At 39.5% G+C, this 22,774-nt stretch overlaps 1 protein-coding gene across 2 annotated transcripts in view; it reads right to left on the bottom strand.

The window, feature by feature from the left end:
• Positions 1-22,774, bottom strand: part of Slc12a2 (solute carrier family 12 member 2) — a 68,216-nt gene that overhangs the window by 5,581 nt on the left and 39,861 nt on the right. Inside the window, exons 17-24 of one of the 2 annotated variants that reach the window (NM_031798.2) lie at positions 22,161-22,301; positions 16,603-16,709; positions 9,816-9,895; positions 7,894-8,019; positions 5,430-5,477; positions 3,991-4,113; positions 2,628-2,739; positions 261-347 (exon numbers count right to left, since the gene is read on the bottom strand). In NM_031798.2, coding sequence (NP_113986.2) covers positions 261-347; positions 2,628-2,739; positions 3,991-4,113; positions 5,430-5,477; positions 7,894-8,019; positions 9,816-9,895; positions 16,603-16,709; positions 22,161-22,301 — 824 coding nt within the window. The remainder of the gene's footprint in view (positions 1-260; positions 348-2,627; positions 2,740-3,990; positions 4,114-5,429; positions 5,478-7,893; positions 8,020-9,815; positions 9,896-16,602; positions 16,710-22,160; positions 22,302-22,774) is intronic. The other variant, XM_006254752.5, reaches the window with a different exon arrangement.

Below are 22,774 nucleotides of genomic sequence, written 5' to 3'. Positions count from 1 at the left end.
ACTTAAACCTATTGGAACTTCTGTGGCACTAACAATTTTCAGAAAGCATGGAGAAATGCAATCCCCTCTGAAAACCAATCACTCCTGAAAGCTTTGTCCTGAAAGCTTCCTCCAGTCTCACTGGCAAACAGATCACCACACGGTTTCAGTGTAACTCGGGACAGGGAAAAGGCCCAGGTGATCACTTCAAGTCAATATCTGTAACTGCACAGGCCACAGGACCTGGAAATTTGTACAGAATAATTTATCCAGCAACTTACTTTTCCTTTTTTGGTTTGGTGTTGATGTCTCCTAGGACCATGATATCGGAGAAGTCTATTCGGAATTTACTGAGTAAAGTAGCCATCCTATGAGAAGAAGAAGAGCGTCAGACGGGAGAGGATGCTCACTGGCATTCTCACTCCCTGCATATTTGGGAAGATGACTCGGACAGAAAGTCTATCAGCTGCTACACGCATTTCCTGAACTAGCTCCTACTCTCCATTAAAAAAGAAACCATTGAAATTGCCCAAGTAGAGACAACTGTAGTCTGTCTATCTTCCTGCTTACTGTATGTGGCGGTCAATCTTCACTGCGTTTGGAATCACTTAGGAGACAAACTTTTGGCTGTGCCGCTAAGTAAGTTTCCAGAAAAGCTGAGCAGCTATGCTTCTGTTTCCTGGCTTTAGACACATTTGACCAGCCAGCACACCATTCTACTATGAACTATATCCTCGAACTGTGAGCCCTCCCTCTTCTCAAGGTGTCTTTGAGGCACCTCATGGCAATGAGAAAGTAACTAATATAGCGCCTGCTGTGCATGAGCAAAGGCTGTCTGTAATGAAATGAGACAGCTTAAAAATGAATTTAAGTCAAAGCATACTAGAAACATATATTTAATAACAAGAAAGCCTCTTTTAAGTTACTTTTGGGTTATTACTTTTTAGATTTATCTTAAAATAGCTTAAGGCACAAATAAAACTTTCAAAGTCATGTTGAAGATTCAGTTCATAAAAGGGGAAAAAAAGCTCATGGATGGATTTGTCTTTGGTGATGGTCAGGGAAAGTATACCAATCCTGCCAACATTTGGTAAATAAAGACCCAGGTCTGGGTCAGGAGCCATGAAATACCAGGCGTCATAACAGAAACCTGAAGCACCCAAGAAAAGCAGTCAACAAAACGAGACCCAGTGTGTAACAAGCATCACAAAGGGAGGTGTGACAAGTGTTCCCCACACGATTCACTGCTGACGTGCAAATTCCTAACTGGGTTCTAGTACATCCTAACTACAGTCTGCTAAGTGTTACAGAACTACAGGACTACAGGACTAGAATTTAAGAAAAGTGATATAAGTGGTCTCAACTGTTAGTTAATTCAGGAAAGAAATGTGCTGGAGAGAGAAGGGGGAGAGAGTCAGACCCCGTGCTGAGGACTGAGCTGGGTTTAAAACAAGGAAGCACTTTATTGGGTAACAGTTTCCTCCCAGCTTGATACACTCTATCTTGCAGAGAAGGGTTACCTTAAGCAGGAAGGGAACCCAAAATAGCTTCAGGAAGTTCCTGAAACTGACATATTATATTCACTGGGTTTGTCCTACCCAGAGGAAACAACAGAGCTGCTGAGAGTCACTCTCAGACAAGCCAAACTGCAAAGACTCTGAGCTGTTTGGAAGCAGGAACCAGCCAAGCTGCTCGGATGAATGAGGTTTAGACCAGAGTTTCCTGCAAAAGGCACAAGGCCACTCCAACCTGCTGAGCTGCCTGCAGGCTGTGTAGTGCTCTAGGTGTCACAGCTTCTGTAATCTGTCACCCACGCTGGGGTGGGCTCTGAATGCAGCTGTCTCTGAATCACTTCTGCTCCTGCAAGTAACCTCTCATCTCTAATCCTGTAAGTAACTCCAATAAAACCCATCGGTTCACCAAGTTGGACTTTGGTAGTGTCTCTACGGTCATGTAACATGCTCCCTCCTTATCTGGAGTATGTGATGTTGTATCTCCCAGGAAAAGTCTTGTTGTACAACACATTTGCATAGATGAATGAGGCAAATGAAGAGATATGTACACAAGAGATAAAACAAGTAGACCAAAATGCCCAAAATCCCCAAATTGAGGACAGCGTGAAGGACGTATTTCGAGTGGGGACAAGATGGAAAAGGACGAGACCATCAGAACCCCACTGTCACGCTGCAGCACTCACGCTGTCTAGAATGTTTACTGAGCTGTGGAAAGATCAGTCAAAACCCTCAGACTTTCTACATAAGACTGGGAGCAACACGGGCAGTACCCTGTGGAACAAAGTAAGGAGAGACACGCTGGAAGCCACTCATGGCAGTGCAGACCAAGACGCACATGTGAACTCCTGGCGTCTCCAAGTCCACACAATCACTCCATATATAAAAAGGCAATGCCCACGCACTCTCTTAGGTATTAGTAAAGACTTTCTAAAATGCAGTGTTTAAAATATAACATATGGAAGAGTATGTATTTATAACTTAAACATGGAGGTGAAATTAAAGAGAATGAGGTTCTATTTAATGAGACTTTTGCAGTATGGTTAATACTTCAGGGCCCATGTAGTTTTTATTTTATCAAATCTCTATTATGATAGGGCTAGCTGAATAATGTTCTCCAACTTAAAACAAACTTACGCTCTCCGGTCATGGTCTATTCTGTTTATCTTTCCACCAATGAATACTCGGATCTTACAATCTTTCCACTTTTTCTTGGTTGTCAGAAGATAGGGTATCAACAAGGTCAAACCTGAATAATAAAAATATAGTTAAGTCCTTTTTTAAATGCTAACGCTGAAAACAAAAGAATTTAGTTTCAACTTGGTCTCAAAAAACTACAATTCAAAGTAAAATTCTTCTTCTGTCTTCCCTTGACAATTCTGTGAGGGAGGGAGGTCTAAGAGTTGAGGTCCAGTCCAAGAGTTGCAGTTCTATACGTAAGTGATTAAGTCAGAGGATGGCCTAGGCAGTCAGAAAGGAAGCTGCATATGGAAAGGGAAAGGGAATGGACACAGCCTAGAAGGAGCACGCTTCACACTGAAATGAGAGAGGAAAGAGAACAGGGAGATTGGAGCTGGCTTTAAAGGTCTATACAGTACACACATTAGAAATTCTCCCAGCTCTGTCCACTGAGGATCCTGGTAACAAAGTATCATCCAAGAAGCCAGCATAGCTTCTTCTAAACACTACTCTTGACTAGAAGGAACCAAGAGTTCTTGGATAAAAGGACTTTTCCAGGACAAGGAAGGGACAAGCTCAGTATGCCATCTTGTTTCAGGAAGGGACTCCCAAACTGTGTGCCTTTTGACAAGTGAACACATTAAGTCATTCTAGAGAAGCAAGGGAAGATCCTGCTGGCTAGATGTGGACAATCTGAACCAAATGAATGATGACAACACGTCACATCCTTCTGGATAACGTAAGAATCAATGACTGAAAATGAAGAGGCAGGCTCTTCGTTACAATGAACCAGCCAGGTGATGAGGAAGGATTGATGGGAGTGACAATGTAAGAGTCACGAGACATGACTGAAGAACGGTCTATTTGCAGAACCTCCAGAAGCCCTACCAGCACATCTGTAATCATAAAGAGGGGTAAGCAACTTTTCAGTGGATATGCCTGAAAAAATACGCTTTACTCAACATGACACTCTTGGTGAGACAGACAGAAAAAGCACAGTACCACTTCTCTGCTATTTCTATCACAGATTCATAACTTGAAACTGTGACTGATCTGTGATTTGTGCATTCCAAATTCAGTGACATTCCATAAACTGGAACTATGATGATTAATAAAATGGCATAGTCAAATGTTCAAGGAAGAGCTAAAACATCTGCTCCATGAAGGACCCTGAAGAGACATAATTCTCACACTGATCCTTTTGCTGTTTGAGAATGCTCGTAAAACCTTAATTAATGGGGTAAACACATGAAAAATGTGTGCCACTTCATTTTTACAACTTCGGTAATTCTTTGTAAAAGAAATACATTAAGAGCCTTACCTCCATCATCAAAAAGCCACCAGACATCTATAGTATTCTTCCCTTGTTTTTTCTGAAACTGTGTGCTAGCTTCAAGAAGCTTTTGGTCAGCTACATTTAAAGGTGCCACGGGGCCCTTGGATTCTGAAGGATTAAGCAAAAAATTATGACATAAGGGAAGTAAATGCTAAATCTCTTTTTACCATATTCCTAGAACTTCCTAGCATTTGTAAATTTAGAGATTTATATGCAGATAGCTGTATATGGCTTCCATCATAAGCCTGAGGGAGCTTATAACAGATACTTTGAGTACAAAAACGTTCCTTTTATTTAACAATAGGCAAACTCATCCAAATTATACTAGTGTCTAATATTTTGGCAAATACACAGGAATTCTAAATACCAAACAATCACTAACAAAGCTTAATTTTTTTCTTTTGGAAAGCTATTTTAGGCTAACCAATCAAGCTTTACACTTGTTCCTTAATATTTCTTTATTATCTGGTATCTCAATGAGTTCAAAAGTATTAAATAAAAGATGTATTTGCAAGATGATTGGAGAAACACCAATCACTCTTATAATTATCAGGGAAATGTGTTCGTTTATCATCTGTCCCTCAATATGAAATGCCCAATTTTAAAGCCATATAACTACATCTTTCTCTGAGGAACAGAAAGATGGTGGGAACTCCTTGGAAAGGATACAAGCTTGCTGCATGTCTGAAAGAAGTTCCCAGTTACATTTCTAGGAATTAAAAAAAAAAAAAAAATCAGCATGGACTCTGAGCAAGCAAATGGCTTTTACGAAACTCCAGTACAACTTTGAAAACAAATCCACAGAAGGACCTCTGGTCATTTCCCAGAAGGTCCATCATTCACTTTCCATGCTGCCATGATGTAAAGCAAACATGACAAATGATTCTGCACGATGAAATATGGCTACCAAACCACACTGCTCCATAACTCTCACCTCTCTCTCCTTCTCATAAAATTCATGTACGCTGACATGACTGTATCTCCCAAACGCAGCATGACTGTGAGAAATTCACAATTTTTGAAACAAAAAATATATTAGTATCAAAATCGAGAATTTGGCGGGGCACAGCTGCTGGTGAAGAACGTAAGTGACACTGGCATAAACTTCCTTCAGTGTCTGCTTATCCTCTCAACCATGCAGCGGAACTCAGAAAAAACAAAACCGAGCCCTGCCACTCCAGGTTTGAGTATTTCAGAAACACTATGATGGTTCAAAAGACTGTGAAGTAACAGCTTGTCCCAGTGAGATGGAATGCTTTAGTTGGAACAATATTAATTTTGCTAATCTGCATTTAATAGATAACTGTAATATCACCTCACCATGGAAATTAAAACTAAATGAAAATAAAAGGAAAATAATAGGGTTGGAATCAAAGAGTTAACAATATGAGAGGGAATAAAATAAAATGATGAACAATGCCTGCCTTTTTTCAACAGTGGCTGAGTTGAAGTCTTGCCATCCTCTTCCTCATCTAGATTATGTTTAAAAACACAAAATAGGAGGTTAATTGCCTGTATAATCATAAAGTTTGGAGATGTAAATAGAGCACATTATAAACAAGACAGTGTGAAGTAACAGTCCATGAGAAGAAATGACTATGACTGAAAATTAAGTTATTTTTTATACTGAGTGTTTAATATGTTAAAACATATTTTCTATATACCATACAGAGTGAATGATTAACACCCACCCTGAAATTTTATTTCTGAAAAATTATTCAAAAAAGCCAGGAGATTTTGTAAAATTTAAGCTCTCATTCCTGAAATCAGCTGACAATGTCAAACTACAGTGTGTAGGATGAAAGCATGACTGAGCTATTGCCCTTGCAGATAGTACACAGCCGTAATCATGTCACTGTGTCCCTACACAAGAGCAAAGCACCTGATATTTGTACAAGTCAAACTGTACTTGAAATAGTAAAGAATTTAATCAGAGACAGAAGTCTAGTATGTAAATGTCTGTTTATAAAGGAATCATTTTCTTTAAATTAAGTTCATGTACATATGCATGTATGCATACATTTACCAGTTTATGTTTAAATATTCACCAGTTGGTTTTCTGGGGTAAGTGGTTTTCATAATTCCTTTTCCCCAAATGTAATTACTGTTTGTCTGTTTGTTTAAGGAAAGCAGAACTCAAGACTTAAAAAAGAAAGACCATTCTGCAGTGGGGTCCTGAGTCAGACTCCCTGGCTTCCAATGGTATCTCCTAGTATGAGCAGAGCTGGTGAGCGAATGCCTTGCTTTCTCACTGGTAGAAAACGTACCTACCTCCTAAGGCTGTAAAATTTCAGATACAGATTAAATGAGATTAGGACTGGCACAAGCCAAGCACTTAAAAGGGTATTGCTGTGTGTGTGTGTGTGTGTGTGTGTGTGTCTGTCTGTCTGTCTGTGTGTCCTTGTATATTAATTATACGCCTCAGTAAGCAAGACAGATAAAACTAAATACTGTGCCTATATAACTTTATTATAATGTTCCAAATACTGAAGTTTTTACATAGTATCCACCCTTCTTATGTATGCTGATTTTGAGAAATTGTCAAATGCAAAACAGAAAATCAAACTTTATAACAATTTTTATGTATGTTATAGGAAAATAACTAAGCTATAAATATCACTGTTACAAAGTAATACGATATCTGCTTTTGAAAATATAGTGATAAGTAGTTTATAGTCATTTAAAGGAATTTAAATGTCGAAGACCCGGTGGCATTTAGAATTATTTATATTACTTATTTATGTGGGTGGATGAAAGTTAGAGGGACAACCTGTAGGGGTCAATTCTCTCCTTCCACTCTGAGGGTCCCAGGGAGCAAATTCAAGTCATAAGACTTAGCAGCATTTTTCCAAGTGAGCTTTCTTACCCACTTCCAAAATGACCCTTTAAATTGGGGTAATGCATCTAAATGTTTAAAACAGAGTAGAAATGCACTAACCTAGCTTCCTATTGATAAAATATGAAGTTGTAGCACACGTTCACAAGCTGATGTACATGCTAACATCTATCTAGATGTGATGCAGAATATCTTCTAGGAAATGATCAATGTGACTGCATACATTGATTCCTCACAGACTATACAGAAGGGTCTGTCTCAGGCAATAAAATGGAGAAGGGTAAAAGAATGTACATATAAATTAAAATAAATGCAAAAAATGAACAGAAAAAGCTTATGAAATGTAGAGACAATACAGCAAAGAATACTAAAGCCACCAAGGGCTGAAAGAAGCAATATGTGCGGGCTACACTTTCTACTACACACTAGGCAAGTTACACAGGAAAGAAAAGAATAAAAAGCAACATTAATGCTTTCAAATAATCTAAAAGATAAATTGCACAGAGACATGGTTTGTCCAAGGCTATCAATTTCATGAAGAGGATAGCAGTCATCTTCGAGAAATCAAAAGTACACTATGGCTTGATGATTTACAGTGCAGATTTCTTTCTTGTTGCGGATCAGCTGGAACAGGACAGATGGAGATACGAGTCTCAACAGAGGTTGGAGAGTGAGGGTGGGAGAGTAAGATTTGGAAGTCATCCCTCTTCCTTCTTACAACATGATACACAGTTTGAGATGAAATTATCTGTAAGCCTCATGGAAAAGAATGTGTTCCTCACACTTTAAAACAAAAATATTGAAAGCAAACAACTAAAGATCATGTTAGTAACTGATCAATTGGCATGACTTCTCTTTCACTCACTAAGGCAAACAGATACTGTAAAACTGCTACTCACTCTGTAGTCAGTTTTGAGGTGCAATTGTACCTGGCCTACTAGGAACAATGCTGGCTTAAGAAAAGGGATTTTGTCGTACACATTATACACGAAAGCCAATAGCCTCCATATTAAATAGAACTGTTAATAAAATCTAGTTTGAATGAAACTTACCTTTCTGTGTAATAGGTTTTTCACCAGATGCTTTGAAAGCATCTTGATCTGACTTCTTACTGTAGTCCACATTTACTACCACATCCTTGGTACCAGGTGACTTTTCTTGTGATGACAATAATTCTTCTATAGATAAGAAGGTATTTAAAACAGTATCAAAACCATGTTTTAACTATTCATGATTTAATAATTAAAAGGTAACCAGTATTCCTTGTGATGACTGATTCCCGAAGAAACACCTACAATGTTTAAAATGACTATCCATTTAAACATGTCAACCACGAGTGGCTAAGCTGAATTCTGGGGAGTTATGTCATGACTGAGAAATTCAGATAAAAGTAGAATGTAGCAAGCAAAAGGATGATATGTAGGCTTTCAAAAAAAAAAAAAACAAAACTCTACTCTCAAAAGGAATTATAATATAAAAAATGTAGATGTAACAAATTTTTATATGCCCATAGAGGAATTATTCTATGACTACAAAGTCAATGTCTGAGGAACAGCCTTTTTGTAATAATCGCAAATGGAGGGAACAATTCCTCTAAAAGCATTTTGAGATTTTGGTAAATAATAAGTAAATATATAACTTCTACTGTGAAACATGAAGAAAACTATGATAAGAAATTAGTAATCTGTCTATAATTTCCATCACCGATGTGTATGGATGGAGAGAAATAGAAGCTATAGGAGCTGGGAGCCAGCATTAAACTAAGGGTGAAGAGGACTTCCCTCTTTACTGTTCATGACAAGCCCATGAGGGATGTCACTGGGCACTGATGACAAGTCACCAAAGCTGCCTGGGTTACAGAACTCTGGAAAAAGGCTGGGGGTTTCAGAAAACATCTACGTGGGCCCAACACCAGATCTTAGCAATGGGCAAGGCTTTCAAAAAAGGATTAATCATAAATGTATAGTTTGTTTTCCTTTTTTCTTTGAGACAGGGTTTTTCTGAATTAATAGCCCTGGCTGTCCTGAACTTGATTTGTAGTCAGACAGAGCTCTGCCTGCCTCCCAAGTCCTGGGATTAAAGGGAGTATGCCACCACACCTGGTAGAAGACAGTTTCAGTCACATTCAATTCCCAGTAAATGACACAACTGAATAATACGCTATTCTTTTGAGGGAAAGGGAGCATCACCTCTTAACTGTGCAGTGTGAATGGGTCTGAGTGACATTCTCTAAACTTAGTCACTGTTATAAGACTTCAAATGAGATCTTGCCAGGTTTATTCCAGAAAAAGAAAGCATGTTTACAACAAGACAAGCTGCTTTGTTTCACAGAGAACTCAAAAGTGTTTCTTCAAAGTTGTCGACTACTCTTAAAGGAAAGTATATGGTTAAGGAATTTAAGTTCATGAACAAATTACAAAAGCTTATGTTTCTTGTCTATCTAAATGCAGCTAATCTGATGATTTCATTAACTGATAAGAGAAAATGGTAGGTATTCAATTTTTTTTTAAATCAGTAGAATTTTTTGAAGGATATGGAAAGAATTAGGTATTAACCTTCATTTTAAAATATTTTAAAGATTATATACTGTGTTTTTAATACTTTTACAGCCTAAGTAGTAATTTAAATGTTTTAATACTAATCTAAATATTTTTCTCATCCTTATTTTTTAAAAAACAAATTTAGCCAATTTACAATCATAACTAATGTCTGCCTCTCTTAAGGCTATGATTTATACTAAATTTTACACTCTCCATTAATATTAATTAATGGAAAATAAAGCTATCACATGAGCTGTACAAAGAGAAGATGCAGACATAGCTGTTTCCAAGCACATCTGCTCTTAAGATGGTGAGCATTTGACATGAAGAGGACGGCATCTCAGGAAGAGGGTGACGAACTTATAGCAATGAGGCACAACTTCCTAACAAAGTAACTGTGCTGCTAAAATAAGCTCAGGCTAACCCGTACTTACCTTGTCCTTGGAGGTGTGATATATCCAGTCCTTCCTTTAGGCGAATGACCACAACTCCATACTGTATGTCAAAAGCATCACTATAATGGAGGGAAGAATCACAGTAATTATTTATGTTTTGTAAAAAAAAATGAAGGGAATCAGAGATTCTAAAATGACTTTCAGCTCAATGTCTCTTTTCTTTAATATAAAATTAGTCAGTGAGAGATCAATCACGTTAGTTCCTAACCCCACACCTTTCTTCTGTAGTACCCTTGAAAACTCTTAAGTGTGCATCAGAGTGCCGTGTCACATGACGCTCTGGCCAGGAACCTATGCATACATGATCTCACGTGCCACAGAGCCCAGGTGTGGTCTAGCTTTCTGTACCTACTGTAAACAAAGCCACCTCACAACTCACTTCCCATGAGGTGTAACCACCATAAGCTATGGTGACTGACTCGTGTAGCAGCTTTTTAGAGTAGAAATAGGCTTGTTTGGTTTTTTTGTTTTTAGATTTTGTTTTTGGTTGTTTTTTTTTTTTGTTTTTGGCTTTTGTTTTTCATTATGTGTCTGTTTGTAGGCATGTGCATTTGAGTGTCTGTGAGCACAGAAGCCAGAAAGATTGCAGTTAGAAGCCACCTGAGGTGTGTGCTGGGAACCAACCAAACTTGGGTCCTGTTGAAGAGCCGAGGTCTTAACCACTGCACCACCTAGCCCCCTCCAACAGATTTTTATCTTGTAAGGAAATATAACAGAAAATAGCTATCACAGTAATCCTACTACAATTACACTTAGGCATATTCCCTTTGAATTTAAGATAAAGACGAAAAAAAAATTGAAGATGAAGAAATGGGTTCTACTGGGAATGAGAATAGTTTTACACATGCAAACATTTCTAAAAGGATTGTATCTGAGTGTGAATATATGTGTACACAGGTACTTGTGTCATGTCACATATGCAAACATTTCTAAAAGGATCATATCTATGAGTGTGAATATATGTGTACATGGGTACTTGTGTCATGTCTGTAGAATCCAGAAGGTACAATTGATTGAGTCAGGGTCTTCCAAGGAAGCTGGAGCTAGTCAATTCAGCAAGAGTGGCTGGCCCACACGCCCCAAGGACTCTGCTATCCCCATGTCCCCAAAGCTGAGATTCTGTAGTCATGCTGCCATGCCCAGTTTTCTTATATGAATGCTAGAGGTCAAACTCAGGTCCTCATGGTTTCATAACCAAGCACATTACCACCTGAGCCATCCCTAGCAGATAGTATTTTAAGAACAGTTTTTTTTTGCTTTTTCTAGGTTAGCTTAGAAAAGCAATCGTCTGGTTTGAGCCTGTGCAGGTTCCAAGTGTGCGTCAATCTCTGCACCAATCCTGCGGTGTCTGGATGCTGATGCTCTCCTTACACCCCTCCGACCTCTGCTGCCACAGGGGTCCTGAGCCTTGAGGGGAGGGTCTGAGAGTCTAGGCACTCAGGGCTGAGTGCTCCAGAGTCTCTGTCTGAGCAGCTGTCCAGTCAGGAGACTTTGCTGATCACCACATACTGCAAGACGAACCTTTCTAAGGAGAGGTGAGCTCTGGAATAGTAATGCCATTAGGAGTCATTTGATGGCTATCCTTCCTTTGCAGAACAACGATAGTACATTTTCCCCTAGGACCAGGACCTATCCAGTCTCCGGTTTTCAACCAAGCTCCAGGGCAGGCCTCATGACTAGGAGTGACTGACCAACACAAAGAATCCCATGTTCTCTGTGCACTCTCCGTCTGATTGAGGTTTTTATTGTTGCTTGCTTTGTTTCCTTTTCGTTTTTGTTTCTTTTTCTTTTTTTTTTTTCTTTTGAGGAAGAGAAACTGTCTTTCTATTTGAGAGTTAGGGACATTATGCCGTGATGAAACACAAAGACCAAGGCAACTTGAGGGAAGGGAGGTTTATTTTAGCTTAGACTCCAGGTGACCATCCATCACTGAATGTGATGTGTGTGAATGTGACTTTGGAAGTCAAGCCAAAACTCAAACAGGGCAGAAACATGGAGGAGTGCTGTTTACTCGCTTGTCCCCCTTGACCTGCTCGGCCTGCTTGCTTAGGTCCAGCATCCCAGGGGTGGTGCTGCCTACAATGAGCCTGACCTTCCCCCATCAACGCCCTACACTCTAGTGTATAGCCTGATCTTGTGCAGGCGTTTTCTTAATTGAGGTTCCTTCCTCTCAGATGACTTTAGCTACTGTCAAGCTGACATAAAATTATCCAACATGAAGTTGGGTGAGAAGGAAGGCAGGAGGACTTGGGAAGAATTGGAGGGGGTGAAAGAATAGGATCAAAATTTTTCAAAAAATTGTAAAGGTGTTGCAAGAGTTTAGATACAGCAAAACCTTGAAGGCCCCTCTAAGCCCACTCTTTGAAAACCAAAAACTGGTGCTAAAGAGAGCTCAGCTGCTGAGGACAATCGCTGCTCTGACAAATAAAAAATACAGAATGTATACAGTATAACAAAATCTGTCCATCTGTCCATCCATCCATCTAGAGTGGGACAGAGATGATCTGGTCTTGTCCCTATAGTTAGTTAACTGAGGTTAAAGAGCCATTGTAGAAGAAGGTTAGTAGATATTATCTAACTAAGGTTACAGAGCCATTGTAGAAGAAGATCAGTAGATATTACTGTCAACTTCTTGAAGGATCTAATTAAAGAAATAACTACCTTGTGACGTAGACAGTGAATCAACAGAAATCAATTACCAATTTTCTACAGAGACTGTCAGGAAATAAATTTGGAGTTTACTGTGAATATAACACTTGAACATTTTTGCTAGAAATTAGAGAAAATGATTTGTGATTTCAGAACCCATATGTTGCTAATAAAGACATATAAAGCATACCTCAATTACACACAATATTTAAAACTGCCAGTAAATCATTAGGGGATGGTTCACGGCAAAGTCTGAGTCAGGAGAGTATCAGATTCAAGGTGAGAATGGGTTACTCATCAAGTTCAAGAGGAGCCTGGGCAAAATAATGAAAGGCTCTTTCTCAAAATAAAAACACCTTTCACCATAGCCAGCTGTAGTAGTAACCACCATTTGTAATTCCAACATTTGGGTGGTGAGGACAGACAGATCACAGAATTGATGGCCAGCCTTATCACATAGTGAGCTTGAAACCTGTCTGGATGGACTTGTAGGGAGGAGAATATGACCTTCATCAGCTCACTGGTGTAGTACATACCTAGGCATGTGCAAAGTCCCTTGGTTCACTCTCCACACCACCCAAAAACCATAGAAGTAGCCATAGGAGCCATGTCAGTAGACACAGGCACCTGCTACCAAACCCGACAACCCCATTTTATCCCCTAGAACTCACTAGGACAAGAAGAGAACGGATTCCTGGAAGCTGCCCTCAGGCCTCCACACTTGTACCAAGGCACTCAGACCCCTCCAGGGCTACTGTGATCCACTACAGCTACAACTAAGGCAGGTGAAGTATAGAAACCATCTTCCAAAATGGCGCTTCTCTGTTTTCTAGGGTAATTAGTTCATCTCACTGCTCTGAGCCTTGAGGGAAACAGCGTGGCACGGCACACAGACTTAGATAGCTTATGATTTAATCTTTATTTCTACTGTCTTTCTTTTCTGAGTTACCATATACAACGTGCAAAGTACAGAACTTACGTAGCTACAAGGAGATTCTCCTCATCATCTAACCAGAGGGCACAAAGTCCACAAAATCACCTAACAATTCAAGGACTCACGTTTGCCACCTACTGCATGACCTCTGATCATTTCTTGAAAGAATTTTCAAATAAGTTATGAAAAAAATCTAAAGACATGGCATGAATTCACTGAGAGAACTCCAGTGAGTTACAAGTAAAACTGGCATCTGAATTCCATATTAAAACCACTTTGCTAAAGACAAGATTTTCTCCCTGATGTTTATTTTTTAAAAACAAGTAATATTGTCTGATGCTAATGGCACAATGAGAATTCTCAATGTAAAATTTATTAAGCAAATCCTAGAATACTAGGAAAAGGAAGTCCTTCTCACGTTTTAACAATTCTATCTGGCAAAACCAAAGAACCTCTTATTAAAGGATTCAGTTCTTCAAAAGCACTAAGATTAAATGCATACATGAAAGTCTATGGACCAGAGAGGCAAAGTAACCAAAAAATAAAAAGAATGCACTAGACAAGCTGTGAGACGGAAGTTACAGTGATGTGAACAAGCTAAGGGCACGTACACGCTGCAGAGGAAATAACAAATGTAAACTCAAGACACTTCAAATGGAAAAGACCAGCACCCACGTGTAACTCAACAAGGGAAATAACTCAAGGGATGAGCCAGGGACCAGCAGCAGAATTAGTCTAAGTGGAAACAAAATCAAACCTTTGTAGCTTCTCAGTGTAGAACAGAACATAATAACCTTATAAGGCAACATTCTGACAGCTAACTGCTCAGTTAAAGCTACAGCATAGAAGAAGTATACATGGTTATAGAGAAAGCAGGGTCTATGCACACCATTGAATAGTCACATCTAATATCTACGAAACATTATTCAGCTGTTATGAAAAATAAAACTGTGAAATTCACAAGTAAACTGATGGAGCTGGAAACACTCATTCTGAATAAGGCAACCAAATCCATGAGGATAAACATAGTGCGCGTTCTCTCCCTTCTGAATACTACCTTTAAATAGTCAGATATGTGCGTTCTATTTGTAATATCCTAGAAGGCAGGAATTTAGTAATAGGGCACTGGGGAGGAGTGGTCTTCAAAGAGTAGGGGAACAGTGCACAGTAGTATAAAATACTAAAGGAGACAACGGAATAAAATGGGTTAAACTGGGACGGAAGATGGGAGGCAAGGTAGAGGGGGGAATATGGGGAGGAATGCCTGGTTACAGGAGTTTTTTTTTTTTTTTTTTTTTTTTTTTTTTTTTAATCATTTGGCAACCCACTGCTGTAGAAGCTTCCTAAAATAGATACACACATATAAAGAGGTATGATGAGTACTTTACAATGTGGGAACAATATCCCAACTAGATACCCCATTGTAACAAATAATCCTGGTACCAAGAAAGGGTTAGCATTTTTTGAGCTGTTAGTCAATGGGGTCCTCCAAGTCTTGAGAACTTGATGCTGAAGCCTATTGCTAAGAGAGCACACAGCTGGATCACAGATCATGGGAACATCAAGCTGGTGTTCGCCCGTAAGCTTTCCATCATTGCTGGCCAGTGTTCACAGTGTTGGAAGGTTCTGTGCACACCGCTAAAGGAGAAAAGCAAGCCTCACTCTCACCCAGCTATGAAACCTGCAAGCTTCAACAATGACTGGCCTTACAGGATGATGCCCACTTGCACAAGAGTGGCAAACGTTATGAGAGTAACCAACTACTTTCTGACGGGATTTAAGTCACAACTTAAGTCTCAAAACTTTGAGGTCTTGTCTATGAGAAAGAACCAATAACTGACACTATTAAAAGGACAAGGAACCATTGGCTTAATAGGACATAGACTCCAGGAGAGGATCAAACACAGTTTGTTTAATGGACAGAGTACTGAGTATTAAAACTGTTTCTAATGTCTTATTGCTGTACCCACAGACTAGAGCATCTTTTATCCTACATCAGAATCCTCTCCCTGCAGGAGATGCTAATTAAGAGACCCTAACCAATGAGTGTGCAACAAACCAAGACTGGAATGCTTAGCCCTAAGTTGGACACATCACGCTCTTCACCCCAAGGCTCAATCTTTGCCAAAGAAAGGACTAAGGACTGTAAGAGCGAACAGTGGGGGACAACTTCAAGGAAACACTTTTTTAAGACACAACAGGGCAGTGATTGGGATAACATGCACAAGCTCCAGCCAGAAAAATCCCAAGATAGGGAATCCCAAGCTAGTGGCTGGGAGAGCAAGTTAGGGGGTTTTTTTAGTGCTGCCCGCCTCTGGTAGACTGAACTCACTAGCTGGGCAACCAAAATTGGGCTCAGCTAGAAAAGGGGGGAAAAAGAAGTAATCTGAAAATTGGATGGGAGATGCTGGTAGAAAGAGAAGAGTTGAAGGAGATGAATATGTTTCAAATGCATTAGAATTATTAAAGAACTAATTAAAAATAAAATGAAGGGCTGTAGAGATGGCTCAGTGGTTAAGAGCACTGACTGCTCTTCCAGAGGTCCTGAGTTCAAATCCCAGCAACCACATGGTGGCTCACAACCATCTATAATGGGATCCGATGCCCTCTTCTGGTGTGTCTGAAGACAGCTACAGTGTACTTATATATAAATAAATAAATCTTTTTTTTTTTTATTTTTTTTTTTTTATATTTTAAGTTCTATTTATTTCATATACTGTACACTGTCGCTGTCTTCAGACACACCGGAAGAGGGTATCCAATCCCATTACAGATGGTTGTGACCCACCATGTGGTTGCTGGGAATTGAACTCAGGACCTCTGGAAGAGCAGTCAGTGCTCTTAACCGCTGAGCCATCTCTCCAGCCCCAAATCTTTAAAAATAAAATGAAAAGGGAAAGGCTGACAAACTATTTTATAGAAAAAGAAGCTGTTCTGTAGATTTATCTGAAATTGTACATTTACGTAAGTACCTGTACATATTTGTCTATGCTTTGTGTAAGAGAGAGCTTCATTTTGTTAACAGATCATCATTTTAAAGCCCAGACAGTTCATGGGTTCTTTCATTTTTCTGCACCAATTAAGAAAAGACTATATAAAAACAGAGTTTTTAAAAAAGGAGTGAATGCTTTCAGAATTAGCAGTTTTCTCTGCCAAGTACATAACAATTTAGAACATACTTACTGAAATAAGTTTATATACATATCCACATCCCTCATATCTGCTTGTAACCAATCTTTCTTAAATCCGAGGACAAGTGTGTTTGGTTTCATACGACCAAGTCCAGCAGCCTAAAATATATAAACACAACTTCAAATACAAGTTATTTAACAAAATAATTTTTAAAAGATGAAGTATTTTTATGTTGACAGTTTTTCTTATAAATTACAATATGAAATTAACTCACATTACAATAAACACTAAAAATAGATGTTACAATGAAACTCTTGAAAATTCCTTTTTATAATCTTGAGGACATAAAAAATTGTACCTTTGCTAACCAAAATAACATATTTAATTAAAAAAAAAGTGTATTCACCTCCATGATATATTTTAACAACAGCCACTAGGGCCTAGATGTAAGTCTAATGTCTGAAGTTCTGAATTCTACCAGTAAGAAACTTTGAGTTCTTTTAATCATGCAAATATTCCTTCTGAAATCTCTTTGGTTCCCTCCCATAATAGTTTAAGTAATTTTCAATCTCACCAAAAGCTGCAGCACAAGCCAAGCATAATGGGGCCTGCCTGTAATCGAAACACTCCGGAGGCAGAGACCCACTGCCATCCGTGAGTCTGAAGCTAACCTGGTGTACAGAGAGGGAGTGCTGGGGGCTGCAGATTATCAGAGACTATAGAAGATCCTGTCTTAAAGAGCACATTAATGCAGACACTCATACAAAACCAAAGAGCTGTAATTCAACATGATTAACAGGAATCCCTCAAAGTCCACTAAAATCGCTTCCCTATGCATTTTCTTTTGCTCTAAGTACAGTGAGAACTGTATCCGGGGACTGCAGTAACACTTGAGTTTCAGGAATTACAGCATTTTTAAAAATGTGGTAAGGGCTGAGGAAACAGTTTGGTCAGAAAGGGATTGTAGTCTGACCATGAAGACCTTATTCCAATCCTCAGAACCCACGTTAAAATACCAATGGTGGGCAGTAAAGATAGGCATTTCTCTGGGACTCATGGGCCAGTCGAGCTACACAAATTGGCAAGTTCCAGGGAAAGAGTGGAAGACCCATCTTCAAACAAAAATAACAACAATAACAAAACACGAGGGGATAACATCTACAAATGGACTTGCGACTGACCTCTGGTTTACCTCCAAGTCCACACACACGTGAGCTGTGGTAGGAAGTTAACAAGCTTAACACTGAAAGCAGTGCTCATCACGTGCACGGTACTGCCAGGTCGTCTACCGCCATTTCCAGAGCTCTTTCTACAATCACTACTCGGGCTTTTGCTTGTGGCCCCTTGGACAGTTCATGAATGAAATACTACAACTTTGGGGTCTGCACCCAGCAGGCTGCCTCCTAGGTTAAAGTTACAATTCTAACTTAACTCCTTTCACAGACAAATGCTGTTGTGCACACATGTACATGTCACACTTTGCTGTATTTGATGATGGGCATTTCGATGCTTTCCAGTCTGTACCCTTTGCCTTCCGTGCATGATGGCGCAGTGAATTACCCGAATTTAAAAACAATCTGCCTGAGTTACTTCAGCTTTGTAAATGCCAAGGGACACAGCACTAAAGCCACTTCGAGTTCGCCTTTCTGAGAAACAATCAACCTAATTTCTTAAACGTCTATATCACTTTATATTCACAATCAGAAAAGCACAGGGTCTCACTTTTCTACAATCCCACTAACTTAAGACTTTATATTTTTAAAATGACAGCTATCCTAGTATATTGACCTAGTATCTCACTGTGGTTTTGATTTACGCCTTTATAACTAACGATGTTGAACATCTTTTCATATGTGTACTGATGATATATATTTTCTTTACCTAACTCTTAACAATTTTTAAATTCTCTTGTTTTTGCTATTTTTATAAGTTTTTTTTTAATTTTTAACATATTACAGATATCAAACCCTGTGGTTTGAATGAGAATGGCCTCCATATAAGCTCATACATACAAATGCTTTGTCCTCAGTAGGTGACCCTTTCGGAAGGGATTAGAAGAGATGGCTTTGCTGCGGTGTGCCACTGCGGGTGGGCTTCAAGGTTTCAGGGGCCACATCAGGCCCAGTTAGCCCTGTCTCCACCTTATGCTTCCGAGTCAGGATAAGTTCTCAGCCACTGCCACATTCCCATGCCTGCCTGCTTCTATGCTCACTGTCACATAGTCATGGACTCATCCACTAAGCCCACAATAAACTGCTTCTTCTGTAAGTTACCCTGGTCATGGAGTCTCAACAGTTACTAAGTTACTTTGCTACTAAGACAAAACTATCAAAGGGAAAGATTCTCCCTTTCAGTAAGTTGTCTTCACTTTCCTTACAATGTCTTCTGCAGAAAACATCTTAATTCTGGAAATGTGCAATTTATTTCTGTTTTAAGCCTCATTCTTTTGATGTCATAACTGGGTCTACTGCCAGGTCCAACGTCACAAAGATTTAAGCTCTGTTTTAAGTTTTAAGATTTAGTTCACGTTTATGTTCGAGATACATTAAGTTGTTTTGTCTGTGCTTTAAAGCGACATCTTTAAATCAGTTTTTTTCTTTTGCAAAACATTAAATGAATTCAAATATTTATCAAAGGCCTGGCCATGTGCCACTGCCCTATGCATTTGGGATAATTAGGAACAGGAAGTAAAGCTATCCTGCAAGCTTACATTCATCTTAATTTGTTCTCATGTACAAATATCTTTCTTTAGGAGACTAAGACTTTGCTCAGTGTTTATAACATCCTTCTCTTAAGGGTTAATAAGGACTACCTCGCCTTTTTCTAAAAGCAAAACTATCTGCCAGGTGGCTTAACCATGACATCAAATACTTTTCCCTGCAGAGTGGTGGTAGTCAAGAGTGCTGAACTGAGCCGAGCATTACTTTCAAGAATGACAGCTGTTTACCAGCACCAAGTCCCAAGATGGCCAGTAACTTACTGATGACACTATCAAGGTCATGTTCTTGCAAAAAAGAAAAACTATCATGTTATAATCCTAATATAATTAAAACGGCTTGTTTGGTGTTGGTGCTAGGGATTGAATTCTGGGTCGCACATAAACTAGAAATGCATGCTACCACTAAGCTGTAGTCCCTTAAAGCTCTAATTTTATAAAACTAGGCATAAACACCTTGTAAGATACTCGAAGTACTTAAGGCTTTCAATGGCATTGCTACAATAACTCCCCTAGGATTGTTCAATTTTTATCATTCCCACATGCATCTCTCTCGCCCTCAATCCTTTACTCAGGGTAGCATTTCCAGAACCACGAAGCTCGCACCACTGACGCTGTGCAGGCACCCACAGCTTCTTACACACACCAGCCTTTCCTCACACACACCAGCCTTCCCTCACACACACCAGCCTTCCCTCACACACACCAGCCTTCCCTCCCACAGTGCTATCTTTAGATCTTCAGCACAGTTCTCTGTGCACCTTGTGCCAGAACTCAGTGACCAGAAGTACATGTGTTGTGTCAATTTCTATGTGTTATCACAACCATAGCAGAAGGAAGAACAGGCTGTAGGGGTTTTCAATTTTGCCTTCAACTACTAAGTAAAAGTATTTGCAAATATTATGGCTAGCTACATAAATTAAATAACAGCAAGGGAAATTCATTAGATTCAAAATCATGGAGAAAGTAAATATATGACCTATTTGTTTGGGGGTTGATTTATTTGTCTTTTTTGTTGTTTTTCATTTTGGGGGTTTTTTGAGACAGGGTTTCTCTGAAGCACTGGCTATCTTAGAAATCTGTAGACCAGGCTGTTCTCGAACTTACAGATCCACCTGCTTGTGCCTTGAACCTTACCACAAATCTGTTTGACTGTGACAGAGAAACAGAAATTTGTGTGCTAATGAGTTTTCTTTAAGGAACAAATTCCTTCATAAAAATTACACTGATCAACCACTCAAAGGAAGTTTCTTGTGCCCGGATCATAAATTTCAGTTTTCTTTACATGTAAAGAGGTGTGTACACAAAACCTAGTTTTGTTCTCTAGAGACGGAAAGAGTCCTTTAGGTTGCCAGGCTCTTGTCCACTAGTGACTGTGACATGAATTTCCATAACCGTTCAAAACACCCAACTTCTTTGTACGGGGCAGCAGTGGTCCTCGTGGACATGGGCGCAGACAGAGATGCTGTTAGTTCTGCCTCTAGCCGTCCTCCCTGATTCTCTGCACTCCTTTCTGTTTTGCAGCTGTGGAAGGCTTCCTTATACCATGTATTCCAGGATGACCTTGACTAATGGTAATCCTCAGCATCCCACACTCTGGGATTACAAAGGCATACACCAAACCTTGGTTCAATATGGCTTTTTAACAGTCTTTGTAAGGATTTATTTCACATCTTTTTCATAGACCAACAATTATTACAGATAACCCTTTCAAACCACATGTATCACACAGTGAATTTTCTGTGTAAATGGGTCTCTCTTCTATTTTGCCATTATTAAGTTACAGTAGTTTCCATATACTTAGCAACCCTGCCCGGTGCCTATCCTTAAAGACTATTGATCAGTCTAAACTAAATTCTAAGATGTGCAACAGGATGAGCTGAGGACAGGGCTGGAAGCCTCACTCCACATTTAACAGAGCTCCATGGTCACAGGTGCTTCTGCTTTTACTGTTTGGTTGGTTGGTTTTTAAGGTTAAAGTGGTAAACACTTTATTAGTCAAGGTCATCCTGGAATACATGGTATAAGGAAGCCTTCCACAGCTGCAAAACAGAAAGGAGTGCAGAGAATCAGGGAGGACGGCTAGAGGCAGAACTAACAGCATCTCTGTCTGCGCCCATGTCCACGAGGACCACTGCTGCCCCGTCTCAATTTATACTCTCTTCAGGACCTACAGCTCAGAAGTTAGGTAAATAGTTTGGTCCAAAATCCAAAATAAGAAAGCAACAGCACTTGGGGTTGGGGATTTAGCTCAGTGGTAGAGCGCTTGCCTAGGAAGCGCAAGGCCCTGGGTTCAGACCCCAGCTCCAAAAAAAAAGAAAAGAAAAGAAAAAACAAAACAAAACAAAACAAAAAAACAAAAAAATAAAGCAACAGCACTAACACTCACAGCTGGCACTTATCCTAAATTTCCCATCGTGGTGCCTATAAAATCCATACAGTGAAAGAGAAGTCTAAACTTAAGAGCTAGCGAGTAAACAGAAATATGAAGGACAGGGATTTTCTGAAAAGTCAAATAAAGATAGCTATGGCCCAACATTTTAAAAACAACCCTAGTGGGCAGAGGAGGTGAGAAAAGCTAACAGAAAGAGACTTTTGGCTCAGGTGACTTCCAGATAGGCTCTTTGTGTCACCCTACAACACAAAATTTCTGGAGATTTCTAAACTATAAAACAAAAATAGCGATTGAGAGCTATCTTCAAATGATCTACATTTACATTACCACGAAGGGGAGGGGTTGGGGATTTAGCTCAGTGGTAGAGCGCTTGCCTAGCAAGTGCAAGGCCCTGGGTTCGGTCCCCAGCTCCGAAAAAAAGAAAAAAAGAAAAAAAAAAAAAAAGAACTAGAGAGAACGTAGGAGCTTTAGTCACATGCGCCCATCAAAGACCATCACCTGCATCAGGTACTGTGCACCTTCCCGCAAGTCATCTGCGTGAACCGGAGCGTAGAAAGCCTTCATTTTGTTTTTAATGAGCCATCGCTGATATTTGGCTTGATCAATGGACATCTCTTTCATAGCTTGTCTTCGGGGACCCTTTAAATTAAATTATCAAGATTTTTATTTAAAATACAATCCATTTTATCCAAATCCACGTACAGAGGCCACCCTCTCACAGCAGTGTGCAGGAATGTGCTGTTAAGTGCTGGGATGAGGAGCAGTAGCGCCTCATGGTCTCCCGGGAAGGGACTCTAATACGGAAGGTTATACAGCACTGCTGCTGCCGGGGAAGAGAGGCCGCAAACAAGATTTTAAAGCAAGTATCTCAATCCTAAATTAATGAGAGAAATCTGCAATTACAAAAATGGAAAAGATTACACAAAGCAAAATAAAAGGCCTTCTATTCCTCTATAGAAAGTTTACTAGTTTGCTTCTTCTTTGGTCTAAGTGTCTGGGTTACTAAATCACAGTGACATGAGAATATCATTGAAAATCGAAGGAAAACATATTCTAGCTGAAGCAAATGAGCTTTGCTAACCAAGGATTCCATTTTCATCCTTTTATGCAAC

This window comes from Rattus norvegicus, chromosome 18 (assembly GCF_036323735.1).
Source record: "Rattus norvegicus strain BN/NHsdMcwi chromosome 18, GRCr8, whole genome shotgun sequence".
Classification (NCBI taxonomy): Eukaryota; Metazoa; Chordata; class Mammalia; order Rodentia; family Muridae; genus Rattus; species Rattus norvegicus.
This window is presented reverse-complemented; position numbering and strand designations above follow the sequence as displayed.